Below are 15,341 nucleotides of genomic sequence, written 5' to 3'. Positions count from 1 at the left end.
CAAGAGGCAGGTCAGGTGGTCTGGTATTTCCCATCTCTTTCAGAATTTCCCACAATTTATTGGGTCCACAAAGTCAAAGTCTTTGGCATAGTCAATAAAGCAGAAACCGATGTTTTTGTAACTCTCTTGCTTTTTTGATAATCTAGCCAATGTTGGCAGTTGGATCTCTCATTCTTCTGTCTTTGCTAAAAGCAGTTTGAACAGCTGGAAGTTCACGGTTCTCATACTGCTGAAGCCTGACTTGGAGAATTTTGAGCATCCCTTTGCTAGCGTGTGAGATGAGTGCAATTGTGCAGTAGTTTGAACATTCTTTGGCATTGCCTTTCTTAGGTATTGTAATGAAAACTGACCTTTTCTAGTCCTGTGGCCACTGCTGAGTTTTCCAAATTTGCTGGCATATTGAGTGCAGCACTTTCACAGCATCATCTTTTAGGATTTGAAATAACTCAACTGGAATTCCATCACCTCCACTAGCTTTGTTTGTAGTGATGCTTCCTAAGGCCCACCTGACTTCACGTTCCAGGATGTCTGGCTCTAGGTGAGTGATCACACCATTATGATTATCTGGGTCATGAAGATCTTTTTTGTATAGTTCTTCTGTGTATTCTTGCCATCTCTTCTTAATATCTTCTGCTTCTGTTAGGTCCATAACCATTTCTGTCCTTTATTGAGCCCATCTTTGCTTGATTGTATTATATTTTCCTCAGTTTTTCTTAGAATATTTGTTATTTTTCTTTCATTTATCCTATTATATAAGAATTATATAATAGAATATCTATCCATAGGAAATTCAAAATAATGTTCTATCAATTTTAAATTTTAGTATATTGTAATCAGTAAGCATGTTAAATAAACAATTATCTGGACATTTGATAAAGAACAATAAGGCAGACTTTATGCATGGGGCCTCCTATAAGAGAGTTGTATAGCAGGGGAGATTGTGCTTAATTATGAGCGGAGCCAGGAAAATGGTGCATTTAATCTATGAGCAGAGTAGAAGGGTTGGTAGATAGAATATTACAGAGAAGGGAGAATAATTCTTTTTTTTTTTTTTTTTTTAGAATAATTCTTTTTAAAGTGACCTAACAGGAATCTTGCTGAAGGCAGACCAGGGTTACCAAATGTCACCAGGGAGATGGTGAAGGATGAGGAATTTGGTTAGCTATTATAAATGGTCAGATGTTCAGGGTAGGGGATTCTTGCTAAAGTGACTTGACAGAGTTCTTCCTAAAATTGGACTGACAAATGCCCATAGAAAGAGTCTAGTCAAAACAAGCTCATAAGAGCTTGTCTAGAGTCATCAAGGAGAAAAACTTTCTCAACTGATTTGTTTTTTTAAATTTTTGGAATTTGCTAAGGATTTTTTCATGGAATATATGGCCAATATGTTCTATGTATTCTTGAGAAGAAATGTTCATTTCCTCTTTATTATTATAAGGTTTCATATTTCACTAGATGACATATCTTATTATGTTGGTTGTGTAGATCTCTATCATTGCATTTATACCCCCACTGAATATATCTAGGTCTAGGAAACATGTTCTGGAGTCTCATAACATTGTTAGCTTATGTATATTTTAACCTGTATCTTCTATGTTCTGCTTTATGAAAAGTGTTGCAGTTAAAGAGATTTGCAAGTTTTCTTTAGCACTATTCAGTCTATTTTGTTTTCTGATGTAATAATTTTGGCCTGAAGAGATGTTTAATTTTTCTTTCTTTTTTATTTACTTTTATCAAGATATCTTTATCGTTTGGTTTTTAACTGTATTTAAGAGGAGACACCGTTTGCTGTCTTAGTCTGTTCAGGCTGCTATAGCAAATACCAATAACTGGGTAACTTGTAAACAGCAGAAACATCTTGCTGGAAGTTCTGGAAGCTAGAAGTCAGAGAGCAGAATGTCGCGATGGTTGAGTGAGGACTCTCTTCCAGGCACGGATTTTTCCTTGTATCTTCGCATTTCAGGAGGGACAAAGAATCTCTTGGGGCACTCCTTTACAAAGGTGTGACTTCCATTTCTGAGGGTTCTGCTCCCATAACCCAGGCATGTCCCACAGACCCCACCTCCTAATGCCATGATCCTAGAAGGACAGAATTTCAGCATATGAATTTTGTGAGATACAAACCTTCAGATCATAGCACTTGCATTGTCATTGAGCTGCGTTATGACTTCTTAGTTCATAAGAAGATAAGGGCACTAATCTTTCTGTCTCCATGTGCAAGATGTTTGCTTAGGTACATGTGTGAGTTGGTCTCAGATTCAGTGAGGCCAGATTTCCAAAACAGTTCATCCTTCCCTTTGGGGGTAAATGATTGCTGGTTTGTTTTTTTTTTTCTTATAGTATTTGACATAAATATTTCTTCTTTGCTTTCAGATATTCCCATCTGAAGGCTGGTTACCATGCAAATGACTTAATGCTGTTGATAATTTGATCCACTCATGCATGTTTTTGAAGGTCTTTTTTTTTTCCTTTCAGTAATACTAGTCTGGTGATTCGCAGGGTGTGTGTGTGTGTGTGTGTGTGTGTGCACGCGCGTGCACACATGTGCTCAGTTATATCTCACTCTTTGTGACCCTTGAGAATGTAGCCCACCAGACGCCTCTGTCCATGGAATTTTCCAGGCAAGAATATAGGCGTGAGTTGTCATTTCCTTCTCCAGGGGATCTTCCAGACCCAGGGATCAACCCACGTCTCTTACATCTCCTGCTTTGGCATATTGAGGTCCAAATACAAACTGAGAATGCAACTTTCTTGAAATAACATTGTTGACACCTTATTTCTGATACCAACTCACCTGATCTCTTGCAGGGAAGTTCAAACTGTCACTTAGAATTAGATGGTCACTAGACTGTGTTATTTTAAAATTGGCATTATTTTTAATTTGGAGAAGGCAAGCAAGCTCTTCTTTTGCTAGAAATCTTATTTGGTCTTTTAGGAAACTGGCTTGCCAATTTGTCAATGGGCATAATGCCACCAGAACAGATGGGTTTCTGAAAGAATGAGAACAAGCTTCAAGTCTGACAATTATATGCTAGATGATCCAAGAATCTGAAGTCTGAGGATGGCAAGTTCTTAATGTTAGACTTAAATGGCATTGATACTTTTTTATCAACATTCAAACGTTGAAAACTGAAGCTTAACTGTAATTTGCTTAACTTTAAATTTCACCTTAGAGGGTTCATTGTCAAATACCTAAAGCTCCCCTTGAGGTTAGTGATTTCTACAGAGCTATTAACACACAATATTGTAATATTTAATGCCATGTATTTGTTGTTGTTTAGTCGCTCAGTCGTGTCCAACTTTTTGTGACCCCATGGACTGTGGCATGCAAGAAACCACTGAGCTTCAGTTCAGTTCATTCACTCAGTCATCTCCGACTCTTTGAGACACCATGAACTGCAGCATGTCAGGCCTCCTTGTCCATCACCAACTCCCAGAATTTAATCAAACTCATGTCCTTGGAGTCCATGATGCCATTCAACCATCTCATCCTCTGCCATCCCCTTCTCCTCCCACCTTTAATCTTTCCCAGTATCAGGGTCTTTTTAAATGAGTCAGTTCTTCACATCAGGTGGCAAAGGTATTGGAATTTCAGCTTCAGCATCAATCTGTCCAATGAATATTCAGGACTGATCTCCTTTAGGATGGACTGGTTGGATCTCCTTGCAGTCCAAGGGACTCTCAAGAGTTTTCTCCAACACCACAGTTCAAAAGCATCAATTTTTCGGCGCTCAGCTTTCTTTATAGTCCAACTCTCACATCCACACATGACAACTGAAAAAACCACAGCTTTGACTAGATGGACTTTTGTTGGCAAAGTAACGTCTCTGCTTTTTCACATGTGGTCTAGGTTGGTCATAACTTTTCTTCCAAGGAGCAAGCGTCTTTTAATTTCATGGCTTCAGTCACCATCAGCAGTGATTTTGGAGCCCCTCAAAATAAAGTCTCTCACTGTTTCCATGGTTTCCCCATTTATTTGCCATGAAGTGATGGGACCAGATGCCATGATCTTAGTTTTCTGAATGTTGCTTTAAGCCAACTTTTTCACTCTCCTCTTTCATTTTCATCAAGAGGCTCTTTAGTTCTTTGCTTCCTGCCATAAGGGTGGTTTCATCTGAATACCTGAGGTTATTGATATTTCTTCCAGAACTCTTGATTTCAGATTGTGCTTCATCCAGCCAAGTATTTCTCATGATAACCTCTGAGCCTAATACACATATATATATAATTATGTAGGCATTTATACGTTTTCTTTGTATTTTAAAGATACATTTGAAAACAGCTAATGTTTTGAAGTGGGCTTCCCTGGTGGCTCAGTGGTAAAGAATCTGTTTGCCAATCAGGAAATGCAGGTTTGAGCCTTAGGTCTGGAAGATCCCCTGGAGAAGGAATTGGCCACCCTTTTCATAATTCTTGCCTGAGAAATCCAAGAGTCGGACATGACTTAGCAACTAAACAACAATGTTTTGTAATGTGCTTGGTCAAGTTTCCATTTGCCATAATGATCTGTATTAACTATTGTTTGTTTTACATATTTTCTTATCTTAATTTGCTTTGGGGCCACATTAGTGTTGGATAAGCTAAACTATATGAAAAAGTCAATAAAATCTAGAGGAAAAGTTCCACAAAAGCTTGCTATTCAATGCTTACTAAATATGTATTCACAACCATCAGCATCCCGGTACTTTTCTAGGTGTGTGTGAAGTATTTGCAAACAAAAATGTAAACAAAACTCCCTGCCCATTTGTTATTTGTCACTCTTTCATTTCATAATGGTTATAATCTAGGGTTCCCCACTTGCAGGCAATTTAAACATTGATTTTAAGTGGTAAATGGAATAACATAAAGTATTATTCATACAGGAGAGGAGTCACTCACAATTTTTGTGGACAAGCGGAAGCTGAGCAAACGATCTGAAGGAAGTGACCCCAGCACCAATAGCTCTTCGGTTACTCTGGAGACCCTACATCAACTGGCTGCTTCCTATTTCATTGACAGGGACAGCACCCTTCGGAGACTTCACCACATTCAAATCGCATCCACTGCCATAAAGGTATGAATATGTTTATCCTATGAGGCTTCCCTCGTGGTTTAGTGGTAAAGAATCTGCCTGCAGTGCAGGAGACTGGGTTTCGATCCCTGGGTCAGGAATATTCCCTGGAGAAGGGAATGGCAGCCCCGTCCAGTATTCTTGACTTGAGAATTCCATGGACAGAGGAGCCTGGTGTTCTACAGTCCATGGGGTTGCAAAAATCGGCTATGACTTAGCGACTAAATCATCATATCATTGTGTTTTCTGTCTCTAAGATCTGTTTCTATGTATGTTCATGGCTCACTGATTTAAACTATGGTGTCTGGAAGAATAATATATTATTTCTTTTGTTTTGAGTTTCGTAGTACATTTAAGATGAAATTACATATATTTTTTCATGTAATTTTGTTAACTGGATAATTGGATTAAGGTTTTTCATGTCAGAGCATTATTTGAAATGCACATGAATTGAGTTTATCCTTGACTACTTAGACTCACTCACAAAGCATACATGGATAAAGCTTTGTTTAAATAATACTGGTTTCTTTTGTAAAACCTCATAATTTTATTGTGTGCATTTAAAAATATTATCCTGAGTAGTGGATGATTGGGTTCAAAGTGAGTCAGTGTCACAAATATCATTAAGAAGTCTGATTCAAGGAGTATTTCCCCCCTTGTTTTTTAAGACACCAGTTAAGAAGTACAAGTAGTTGTTTGTAAGTTTCTAGAAGTCAAGGTATACCATAATCTGGAACTAGTGGACAAACTCCATGTGTTTGCTAAAATCTTTAGCCTTTGACTCAACTAAAGTTGACTTTATGAAAGCTTAGAGAATGGGAGAACAGGATGCCTTTAATTTTCAGAAGAAAGAGAAAGAGAGAAAGACAGAGAGAGAGAGAGGCAGTAGTTTCCAGAACAATAGATGTTTTGACATATTTCTCTGGCTGTTTGGATAAGCATGTTATTGTGTTTGGGTTTGGCCAGGGGCCATTGTAAAATTAACAGACCAAAGAGTTGGCACAGTGTGATGGTGTGATTCTGGACGAAGTTAGTAAGAACAAAATAAAACATAAAGAGCATTTCTTAGTGTTTTAAATATAACATGTTATAATTAATGTAAAAAGCAGTCATTAAATATATCATTCTATTGCTTTGTGAGATTAATATTTATATTTTTTCAGTTACTTGAAAAATTAGTGCGTTGATATGTTGAGAATGCTAGACAACTTAGCCCAAGGTACATCTTTTGTCCAAGATTGTCTTAGAGAGAATAAAATGCTACATGAAAATATCTTTAGCTTAAGAGTTGCACAAATAATAACTGCCCATTTCCAATATTGCTTGTAGATGAGGTTAAGAAAAAGACTTCTGTAGAAATAAGTTGTACAATTATAGTCTACCTCTGATCATAGGATTTAGGTTATATTGACTAATCAAGTGTATAAATAATATTTATGCCATATAGATACAAATGTGGCCAGCATGAATGCAGATGTTGTCATTAATTTTAAAATATTGTAAGGTAGAGTAGTGTTGTAGTTATTTAGCTTGAGGTTACTGAGAAGAAATAGGCTTTTGCAGAAATCAATTTCAGTGATATAAACAGTGACTTAAAGTATATTTTCTAATAGAAGACATCATTGTTGTAAGTGTGTTTATTATATGGCTATTGATTTTTCACTCAGCACACCAAGTAGAATTATGCAATAGAGTTATTGTATCCATAGTAAGTATTCATTCACAGTTTGTATCAAAACCTAATGGATATTTGTACATACTCTTTTCTCCCAGAATAGAAGTCTGTATCACAAAAGGCACATGTTTTAATGGCTAGGCTATTGTATGCAGGCAGTGTTCTTAGACACTGATGCTACAGCTGATATTGATAAGGCTTCATGGATTGTAGAATGAGCCAGCCTCAAAGTAGAAGTGACTTATAAATGAGTAAACTCAGAGTAGCTCCAGGGAACACAGAGGAGTAACCTGGAGTGTGGGAGAGTGAACAGTTTTGCCTTGAAAGGACTCCAGAAAGTACTCTTAATCCAGTAGTCTTGGTAAGGGAGTTCTAACGCACATAATGGAAATAGTTTTTTAAATAATCATATTTATTTATTTTTGGCTGTTCTGGGTCTTGGTTGCTGTCTGGGCTTTTCTCTAGTTGCAGTGAGCAGGGGCTACTCCCTAGTTGCTGTTCGAGGGCTTCTGATTGCAGTGGCTTCTCCTGGCAGAGCATGGGCTCTAGGAAATGTAAGCTTCGGTAGATTCAGCTCCCAGGCCTTAGAACACAGGCTTAGTAGTTGTGGTGTATGGGCTTAGTTACTCTATAGCATATGGGATCCTACAGACAGGGATCAAACCCATGTCTCCTGCATTGGCAGGCAGCTTCTTTATCACTGAGTAACTAAGGAAGTCTCGATAATGGAAATTTTTTTTTAAATTTATTTATTTTAGTTGGAGGCTAATTACTTTATAATATTGTAGTGGTTTTGTGCCATACATTGATATGAATCAGAATGGAAATATTTTAAAATGTTGTAGCAGGGCTGGAAACAGGAAAAAAAAAAGTGGAACTTTATATCAGGGAGAGGAAACAGAGAACAATATAGGAAGGATAGAGAGATGGATGAATTGTAAAGAAAAGTTCACATATCTTATGTGTAACTAAGAAAAAAAAAAGGAATCAGGTATGTGTACTGGGAGCAACATGGTTCAGAAAATAATCTGAAAGTACCCAGGGCCTGCAGGGTGAGGTAGTAGGGCCTGGGAAAGAGGGGCGGGCTATCAGACTTTTCAGGATTAAATTTAAACATGGATGGAGTTCCCACCTGAGGCAGTAAAGTAACTGGTGATTATCTGACCCAGGGTCAGCTGCAGTCTGGCCTGCTGCAAAAGCTCTGGGGAAGGTTCTTGAGCAGGTCTACAGGATCCTTGAATTTCATGCACACTTTTATTATGCTGTGTAATTTCCTGGGGAGAGTGTCTTTTATTTCCCTTAGTTATCAAATGTATAGATAAAAGATGTTGCTCCTCAAGTATAAGATTATAATTGCTTAGATATAATTGAACAGGGTGAAAGCGATGGAATGGTGAGGGTGGTGGGTATGTAAGCAAAACCCAAGGGTATTCAACTTCTGAAATCCTTTTACAACTGAATAAACAACTGAATGCAAAGTGCTTTTGTAGTATATTTGAAATCAAAAGCTTAACACTTCTACCAACTATCTAAAGGTTCACTGTGTTGCTTTAATATTTTAAAGATTCACACTAGGGATACCAAGATCTACAATTTCTTTGACAAGATAAAAAACCTTGGGGTTTTAAGTGCCATATAGTGGGCATGTAATTTCTTGAACAAATGTTGTATGAGATATCTCATGATTCATAGAATCTATGAGACAGAATATTGTTAAAAAATAAAGTCAAATGAGATCAGTATCTGATAACAGGAAAAATATTGTTAAATCTGCATTATCATGCCTGCTTTTATCATGCTAATTCTTTAAAAAACACAGAGTTGAACAAATAGCATTAACTGTGAGCCAGTTTCTAGAAAAGGAAACTGAACAAATGGTTGCTTTTATCTCTTATAATCATGAATGTAAATGTAGACTGAAGTTCATTAACACATGTATAAACAAAAAGGGAATGGCTCAAATGCCCATATATCTTCAGTTCAGTTCAGTTCAGTAGCTCAGTCATGTCCGACTCTTTGTGACTCCATGAATCGCAGCATGCTAGGCTTCCCTGTCCATCACCAACTCCCAGACTTTACTCAAACTCATGTCCATTGAGTAGGTGATGCCATCCAGCCATCTCATTCTCTGTCTTCCCTTTCTCCTCCTGCCTTCAATCCCTCCCAGCATCAGGGCCTTTTCCAATGAGTGAACCTTTCACATGATGTGGCCAAAGTATTGGAGTTTCAGCTCCAACATCAGTCCTTCCAATGAACACCCAGGACTGATCTCCTTTAGGATGGACTGGTTGGATCTCCTTGCAGTCCAGGGGACTCACAAAAGTCTTCTCCAACACCACAGTGCAAAAGCATCAATTTTTCGGCACTCAGCTTTCTTCACAGTCCAACTCTCACATCTAAACATGACCGCTGGAAAAACCATAGCCTTGACTAGACAGACCTTTGTTGGCAAAGTAATGTCTCTGCTTTTTAATATGCTATCTAGGTTGGTCATAACTTTCCTTCCAAGGAGTAAGCGTCTTTTAATTTCATGGCTGCAGTCACCATCTGCAGTGATTTTGGTGCCCCCCAAAATAAAATCTGACACTGTTTCCACTGTTTCCCCATCTATTTGCCATGAAGTGATGGGACCAGATGCCATGATCTTACTTTTCTGAATGTTGACTTTAAGCCAACTTTTTCCCTTTCCTCTTTCGCTTTCATCAAGAGGCTTTTTAGTGCCTCTTCACTTTTTGCCATAAGGGTGGTGTCATCTGCATATCTGAGGTTATTGATATTTCTCCTGGCCATATAGCTTAATTAACTGCTGTACTATTCCAATAATGGCATTTATGTCAAATATTATTTCTCAATATATTTATTAGTGCAAAAATATCAAATATAATGTCTAGGATTGTCCATTATTTTCAGAACATTCAATTAAATTGACTCAACTTATCTAAGAAAATCACACTAACATATTCTTTAGGTTTATTTTGAAATATTTATGAACTTTAATATATGATTGACAAAGATGAGAAAAATCAAAATATACATATTGCAGAAAATTTAATCTATTACCTGATATGCTATATGCATTTTCCAAAATTTCCTTAATACTCTGTTTTAAAAATGAGATTGTAGTAATTAAAAGTAAATTTTGAATCTGTTAAAAATCTAAAGTTATCATTATTTTTCTAAAAGAAAATAATAAAATATGTTCCTAACATTTTTCTAACACAGAACATTTATTGGAAATATATTTAAAATTATGGTGTTTAGAATTTTTTCCAACAGATTTTAGTAAAAAGCACAACAATATGATAAAATCAACTTACAGGTCAATATTCCAGCTAAAAAGTCCATCTTCACATGATGTTTTGGTGCTGTATAGTTTACTAAAGGGTGTTGAAGGAGATATTGAAAAGAAGTTCCATGACTTTATAGCTTCATTTATATTTCTGAAATTATAAAGATACATTAATATAAACTTCAAGAGCTATTCACAAAGTTAGGATGTACATTAGAACATTACAGTTCTAATACAGTGGAGCAAAGACAGTCTCTTTGACAAGTAGTGATGGGAAAGTTGGGCCACAACGCATGTATCAGTAAACTAAAATAAACTCCGGGAGTTGGTGATGGACAGGGAGGCCTGGCATGCTGCAATTCGTGGGGTCACAAAGAGTTGGACATGACTGAGCAACTGAACTGAACAGACTGACAATAAACTCAAAATGGCATAAAGACTTAAATATAAGACAGGACATCATAAAACTCCTGGAAGAGAACATAGGCAACACGTTCTCTGACATAAATCATATCTATGTTTTCTTAGGTCAATCTCCTAAGGCAATAGGAAAACAACAACAACAACAACAAAAATGGGACCTAATCAATTTCATAAGCTTTTGCACAGCAAAGAAAACCATAAAGAAAAGGAAAAGTCAACCAATGCACTGGGAGAAAATATCTGCAAATTATGTGGCCGATGAGGGCTTAATTTCCAAAATACACAAGTGGGTCATACAACTCAACCACACAAAACAACAACCCAATCAAAATATGGGCAGAAGACCTAAACAGACTTATTTTCTCCAAAGAAGACATACAGATGATCAACAAGCGTATAATAAGATACTCAACATTGCTAATTATCAGAGAAATGTAAATCAAACCTACCATGAAATATTACCTCACATGAATCAGAATGGCCATCACTAAAATGTCTATAAATAGTAAAGGCTGGAGTTCAGTCACTCAGTCATGCCCAACTCTTTGCAACTCTAATATAAGTGTTCTTTATAATTCAAATGCTAATCATGCTAAGTTGCTGTTCCTTGTTCAGTTGCTCAGTCATGTCCAACTCTTTGCAACCCCATGGACTACAGTACATGAGGCTTCCCTGTCCATCATCAACTCCCAGAGCTTGCTCAAACTCATGTCCGTAGAGTTGGTGATGCCATCCAACCGTCTCATCTTCTGTCGTCCACTTCTTCTCCCACCTTCAATCTTTCCTAGTATCAGGGTCTTTTCTAATGAGCCAGCTCTTTCTATCAGGTAGCCAAAGTATTGGACTTTCAGTTTTAGTATCAGTCCTTTCAATGAATATTCAGGGTTATCTCATTTAGGATTGACTGATTGGATCTCCTTGCAGTCCAAGGGACTCAAGAGTCTTCTCCAACACCACAGTTCAAAAGCATCAATTCTTCGGTGCTCAGCCCTCTTTATTGTCCAACTCTCACATCCATACGTGACTACTGGAAAAACTGTAGCTTTGATTAGATGGACCTTTGTCAGCAAAGTAATGTCTCTTCTTTTTAATATGCTGTCTAGGTTGGAGAGGATGTGGAAAAAAGGGAAGGCTTTTACATTGTTAGTGAAAATATAAATTGTTATAGCCCCTGTGGTAACAATATAGAAGTACCTTGAAAAACAAAAATAGAATTACCATATGATCCAGCAATCCTATTTCTGGACATTTATCTGGAGAAACTCTAATTTCAAAAGATACATGTACCCCAGTAGTTCATTTCAGGCTATTTACAATAGCCAAGACATGTTCAGTTCAGTTAAGTTCAGTTGTTCAGTCGTGTCCCACTATTTGTGACCCCACAGACTACAGCATGCCAGGTTTCCCTGTCCTTCACCATCTCCCAGAGTTTGCTCAAACTCATGTCCATTGAATCGGTGATGCCATCCAAACACCTCATCCTCTGTCATCCTCTTCTCCTCCTGCCTTCAATCTTTCCCAGCATCAGGGTCTTTTCTAAGGAGTCAGTTCTTCATATCAGGTGGCCAAAGTACTGGAGCTTCAGCTCCAGCGTCAGTTATTTCAATGAATATTCAGGGTTAATTTCTTTAGGGATTGACTGGTTTGATCTCCCTGCTGTTGAAGGGAACTCTCAAGAGTTTTCTACTGCACCACAGTTCAAAGGCATCGATTCTTTGGGACACAGCCTTTTTCATTGTCCAGGTTTCATATCTGTGCTTGACTACTGGAAAAACCATAGCTTTGACTATATGGACATTTGTTGGCAAAGTCATGTCTTTGCATTGTAATATGCTATCTAGGTTGATCATAGCTTTCTTCCAAGAAGCAAGTGTCTTTTGATTTCATGGCTGCAGTCACCATCTGCAGTAATTTTGGAGACCAAGAAAATAAAGTCTCTCACTGTTTCCATTGTTTCCCCATCTATTTGCCATGAAGTGATGGGGCTGGATGCTGTGATCTTAGTTTTTTGAATGTTGAATTTTAAGCCAACTTTTTCACTATCCTTCTTCACTTTTATCAAGAGGCTCTTTAGTTTATCTTCATACCTCTATGTTTACTATTGTGTCATGATTAAATTCATGGAATCAAAAATTTCCAGAATAATAAAGTATCATATTTTTTTCATATTCAGAACTTTCATATGCTTGATTATAGTTTTGTAGTTTGAATTATGGATATTTATTTCCTCTGTGCCATGTCTTCATGGCTTTTGAGAAGTAATCCTAATTTTTGGAGGGCAAAAGCAGAAACTATTTTTACTTTTTTTGTTTTTAATCAAAGTAATGTCTTATAAGTTTTGTTATTGTTCAGTTGCTAAGTCATGTCCAACTCTTTGTGACCCCATGGACTGTAGCACACCACACTCCCTAGTCCTTCATTATCTCCTGGAGTTTGCTTAAACTCTTGTTCTTTGAGTTGATAATGCTGTCTAACCATCTCATCCTCTGCCACCCCATTCTCCTTTTGCCTTCAGTCTTTTCCAGCATTGAGATCTTTTTCAATGAGTCAGCTCTTTGCATCAGGTGGCCAAAATATTGGAGCTTCAGATTCAGCATCAGTCCTCCTTATAAATAGTGGCATGTTTTCTGACTCTTTTTGACCCCATGAACTGCAACATGCCAGGCCACCCTATCTCTCACCATATCCTGGAGTTCACCCAAGTTCATGTCCATTGAATTGGTGATGCTATCCAATAATCTCATTTTCTGCCACCCTCTTCTCCTTTTGCCTTCAATCTTTCCCAGCATCAGAGTCTTTTCCAGTGAGTTCTCTCTTTGTATATTGGAGCTTCAGCTTCAGCATCAGTCCTTCCAATAAGTATTCAGGATTGATTTGCATTTGGTCCTATCATGTCATAGCAAATAAATGTAGAAACAATGGAAATAGTGAGAAACTTTATTTTCTTGGGCTCCAAAATCACTGTGGATTGTGACTGCAGCCATGAAATCAAAAGACACTTACTCGTTAGAAGAAAAGCTATGACAAACATAGACTGAGTATTAAAAAGCAGAGACATTACTTTTTGTACAAAGGTCCATATATTCAAAGCTATGTTTTTTCCAGTAGTCAAGTATGGATGTGAAATCTGGACAGATAAAAAGGCTGAGTCCCAAAAAATTGATGCCTTTAAACTGTGGTGCTGTAGAAGACTCTTGAGAGTCCCTTGGACAGCAAAGAGATCAAACTAGTCAATCCTAAAATAAATTAACCCTGAATATTCATTGAAGGACTGATGGCTGAAGTTGAAGTTCCAATACTTTGGCCACCTGATGTGAAGAGCTGACTCATTGGAAAAGACTCTGATGCTGGGAAGGATTGAAGGCAGGAGGAGAGGGGGATGATAGAGAATGAGATGTTTGGATGGCATCACCGACTCAGTGGACGTAGGTTTGAGCAAACTCCGGGAGATGGTGAAGGACAGGGAAGCCTGGTATGCTGCAGTCCATGGGGTTGCAAGAGTTGGACACGACTGAGTGACTGAACAGCTCACATCTGTATATGACTACTAGAAAGACCATAGCTTTGACAATAAGGACTTTTGTTAGCAAAGTGATGTCTTTGCTTTTTAATATGCTATCTAGGTTTGTCTGGGCTTCCCTGGTAGCTCAGCTGGTAAAGAATCCACCTGCAATGCAAGAGACCTCAGTTCCATTCCTGGTTCAGGAAGATCCCATGGAGGCGGGCATGGCAACCCCCTACAGTATTATTGCCTGGAGAATCCCCATGGACAGAGGAGCCTGGTGGGCTACAGTCCATGGGGTCGCAAAGAGTCAGATACAACTGAGCAACAAAGCACCGCACATCACAACACTAGGCTTGTCAAAGTCTTCCTTCTAAAAAGCAAGAATCTTTTCATTTCATGGCTGCAGTCATAGTGACTTTGTCTTCCCATAAGCCAGAATGGAAATGCTAATGATTCATGAAGTACTGCATGAAATGCTTAGAAATGTCATGCCTCACTGGTGGGGCATACCAGAGGGTATAGTGGCTACCAAATGGCAAATCTGTAAAAATAAATTTAGCTTAGTTGTTTAGATTAAATATTAATTATATAAATTAGGAAAGAAAAGTAACACTTCAATGTTTAGCATATTTTAGCATCTGTTTCATTCTACTCTTCTCTTTTCAGCTCTGTCCTATTTGTAAGTCTTGTTTACTGTGTCAGAGACTATATTCTTTGAGGTCATTATATTTTATTTGTTTTTTGCTCTCTTACATCTCAATTGTCATAACTACCTGCACTCAAATTGCATCTTGTGTTTATCTTTCTTGTGACAAATTGTTTTTATATATATATATATATAATATCTATATAATATATACATTCTATGTTATAACTGAGTGCTGACTAAATTATTATCTCTTCCACATACAAAGAATATATGAAGTGAAAAGCCTGAAGAAATTATTGTTTTTTTTCTTAATTTTTGGTTATTTGACTCAAAGAACCAAATTGAGTTTATTGAGATCAAGACTACAGTATGTGACATAAAAAATACACTAGATAAGATTAAATGCCTATTTAATAAAATTTTAAATCTTTTCATAGAACTGCTTCTATCCAAGGTAAATTAACACGGGCTGGATTTATCTCATACCTGACAATCAAAAGCAATGAGAAAAGACAAAAATAATAGTTTGTAAGGCATTGAACAACAGGCAATGAAGGTTAATGACTATGAGAAATGGACACTACTGTGGTTAGAGGTATGACTGCCTGCAGCTTACTGTCTTGAAAGAGTTTACAGGACATAATTCAGGGAGAGAAAATCCAGATAGAAACCAAAACATTTTTCAAACTGAGGATAAAGCTTAGAGTTTGGAGAGACCCAAGTTTTAATAGTTGTTGCTTGGTGTTGTTC

General features: G+C 37.4%; 1 protein-coding gene across 3 annotated transcripts in view; it reads left to right on the top strand.

Moving 5' to 3' along the window:
• Positions 1–15,341, top strand: part of BRINP3 (BMP/retinoic acid inducible neural specific 3) — a 461,826-nt gene that overhangs the window by 239,392 nt on the left and 207,093 nt on the right. For all 3 annotated transcript variants that reach the window (XM_020873239.2, XM_020873241.2, XM_020873240.2), the window contains exon 4: positions 4,863–5,053. In XM_020873239.2, coding sequence (XP_020728898.2) covers positions 4,863–5,053 — 191 coding nt within the window. The remainder of the gene's footprint in view (positions 1–4,862; positions 5,054–15,341) is intronic.

Source organism: Odocoileus virginianus, chromosome 11 (assembly GCF_023699985.2).
Source record: "Odocoileus virginianus isolate 20LAN1187 ecotype Illinois chromosome 11, Ovbor_1.2, whole genome shotgun sequence".
Lineage (NCBI taxonomy): Eukaryota > Metazoa > Chordata > Mammalia > Artiodactyla > Cervidae > Odocoileus > Odocoileus virginianus.
This window is presented reverse-complemented; position numbering and strand designations above follow the sequence as displayed.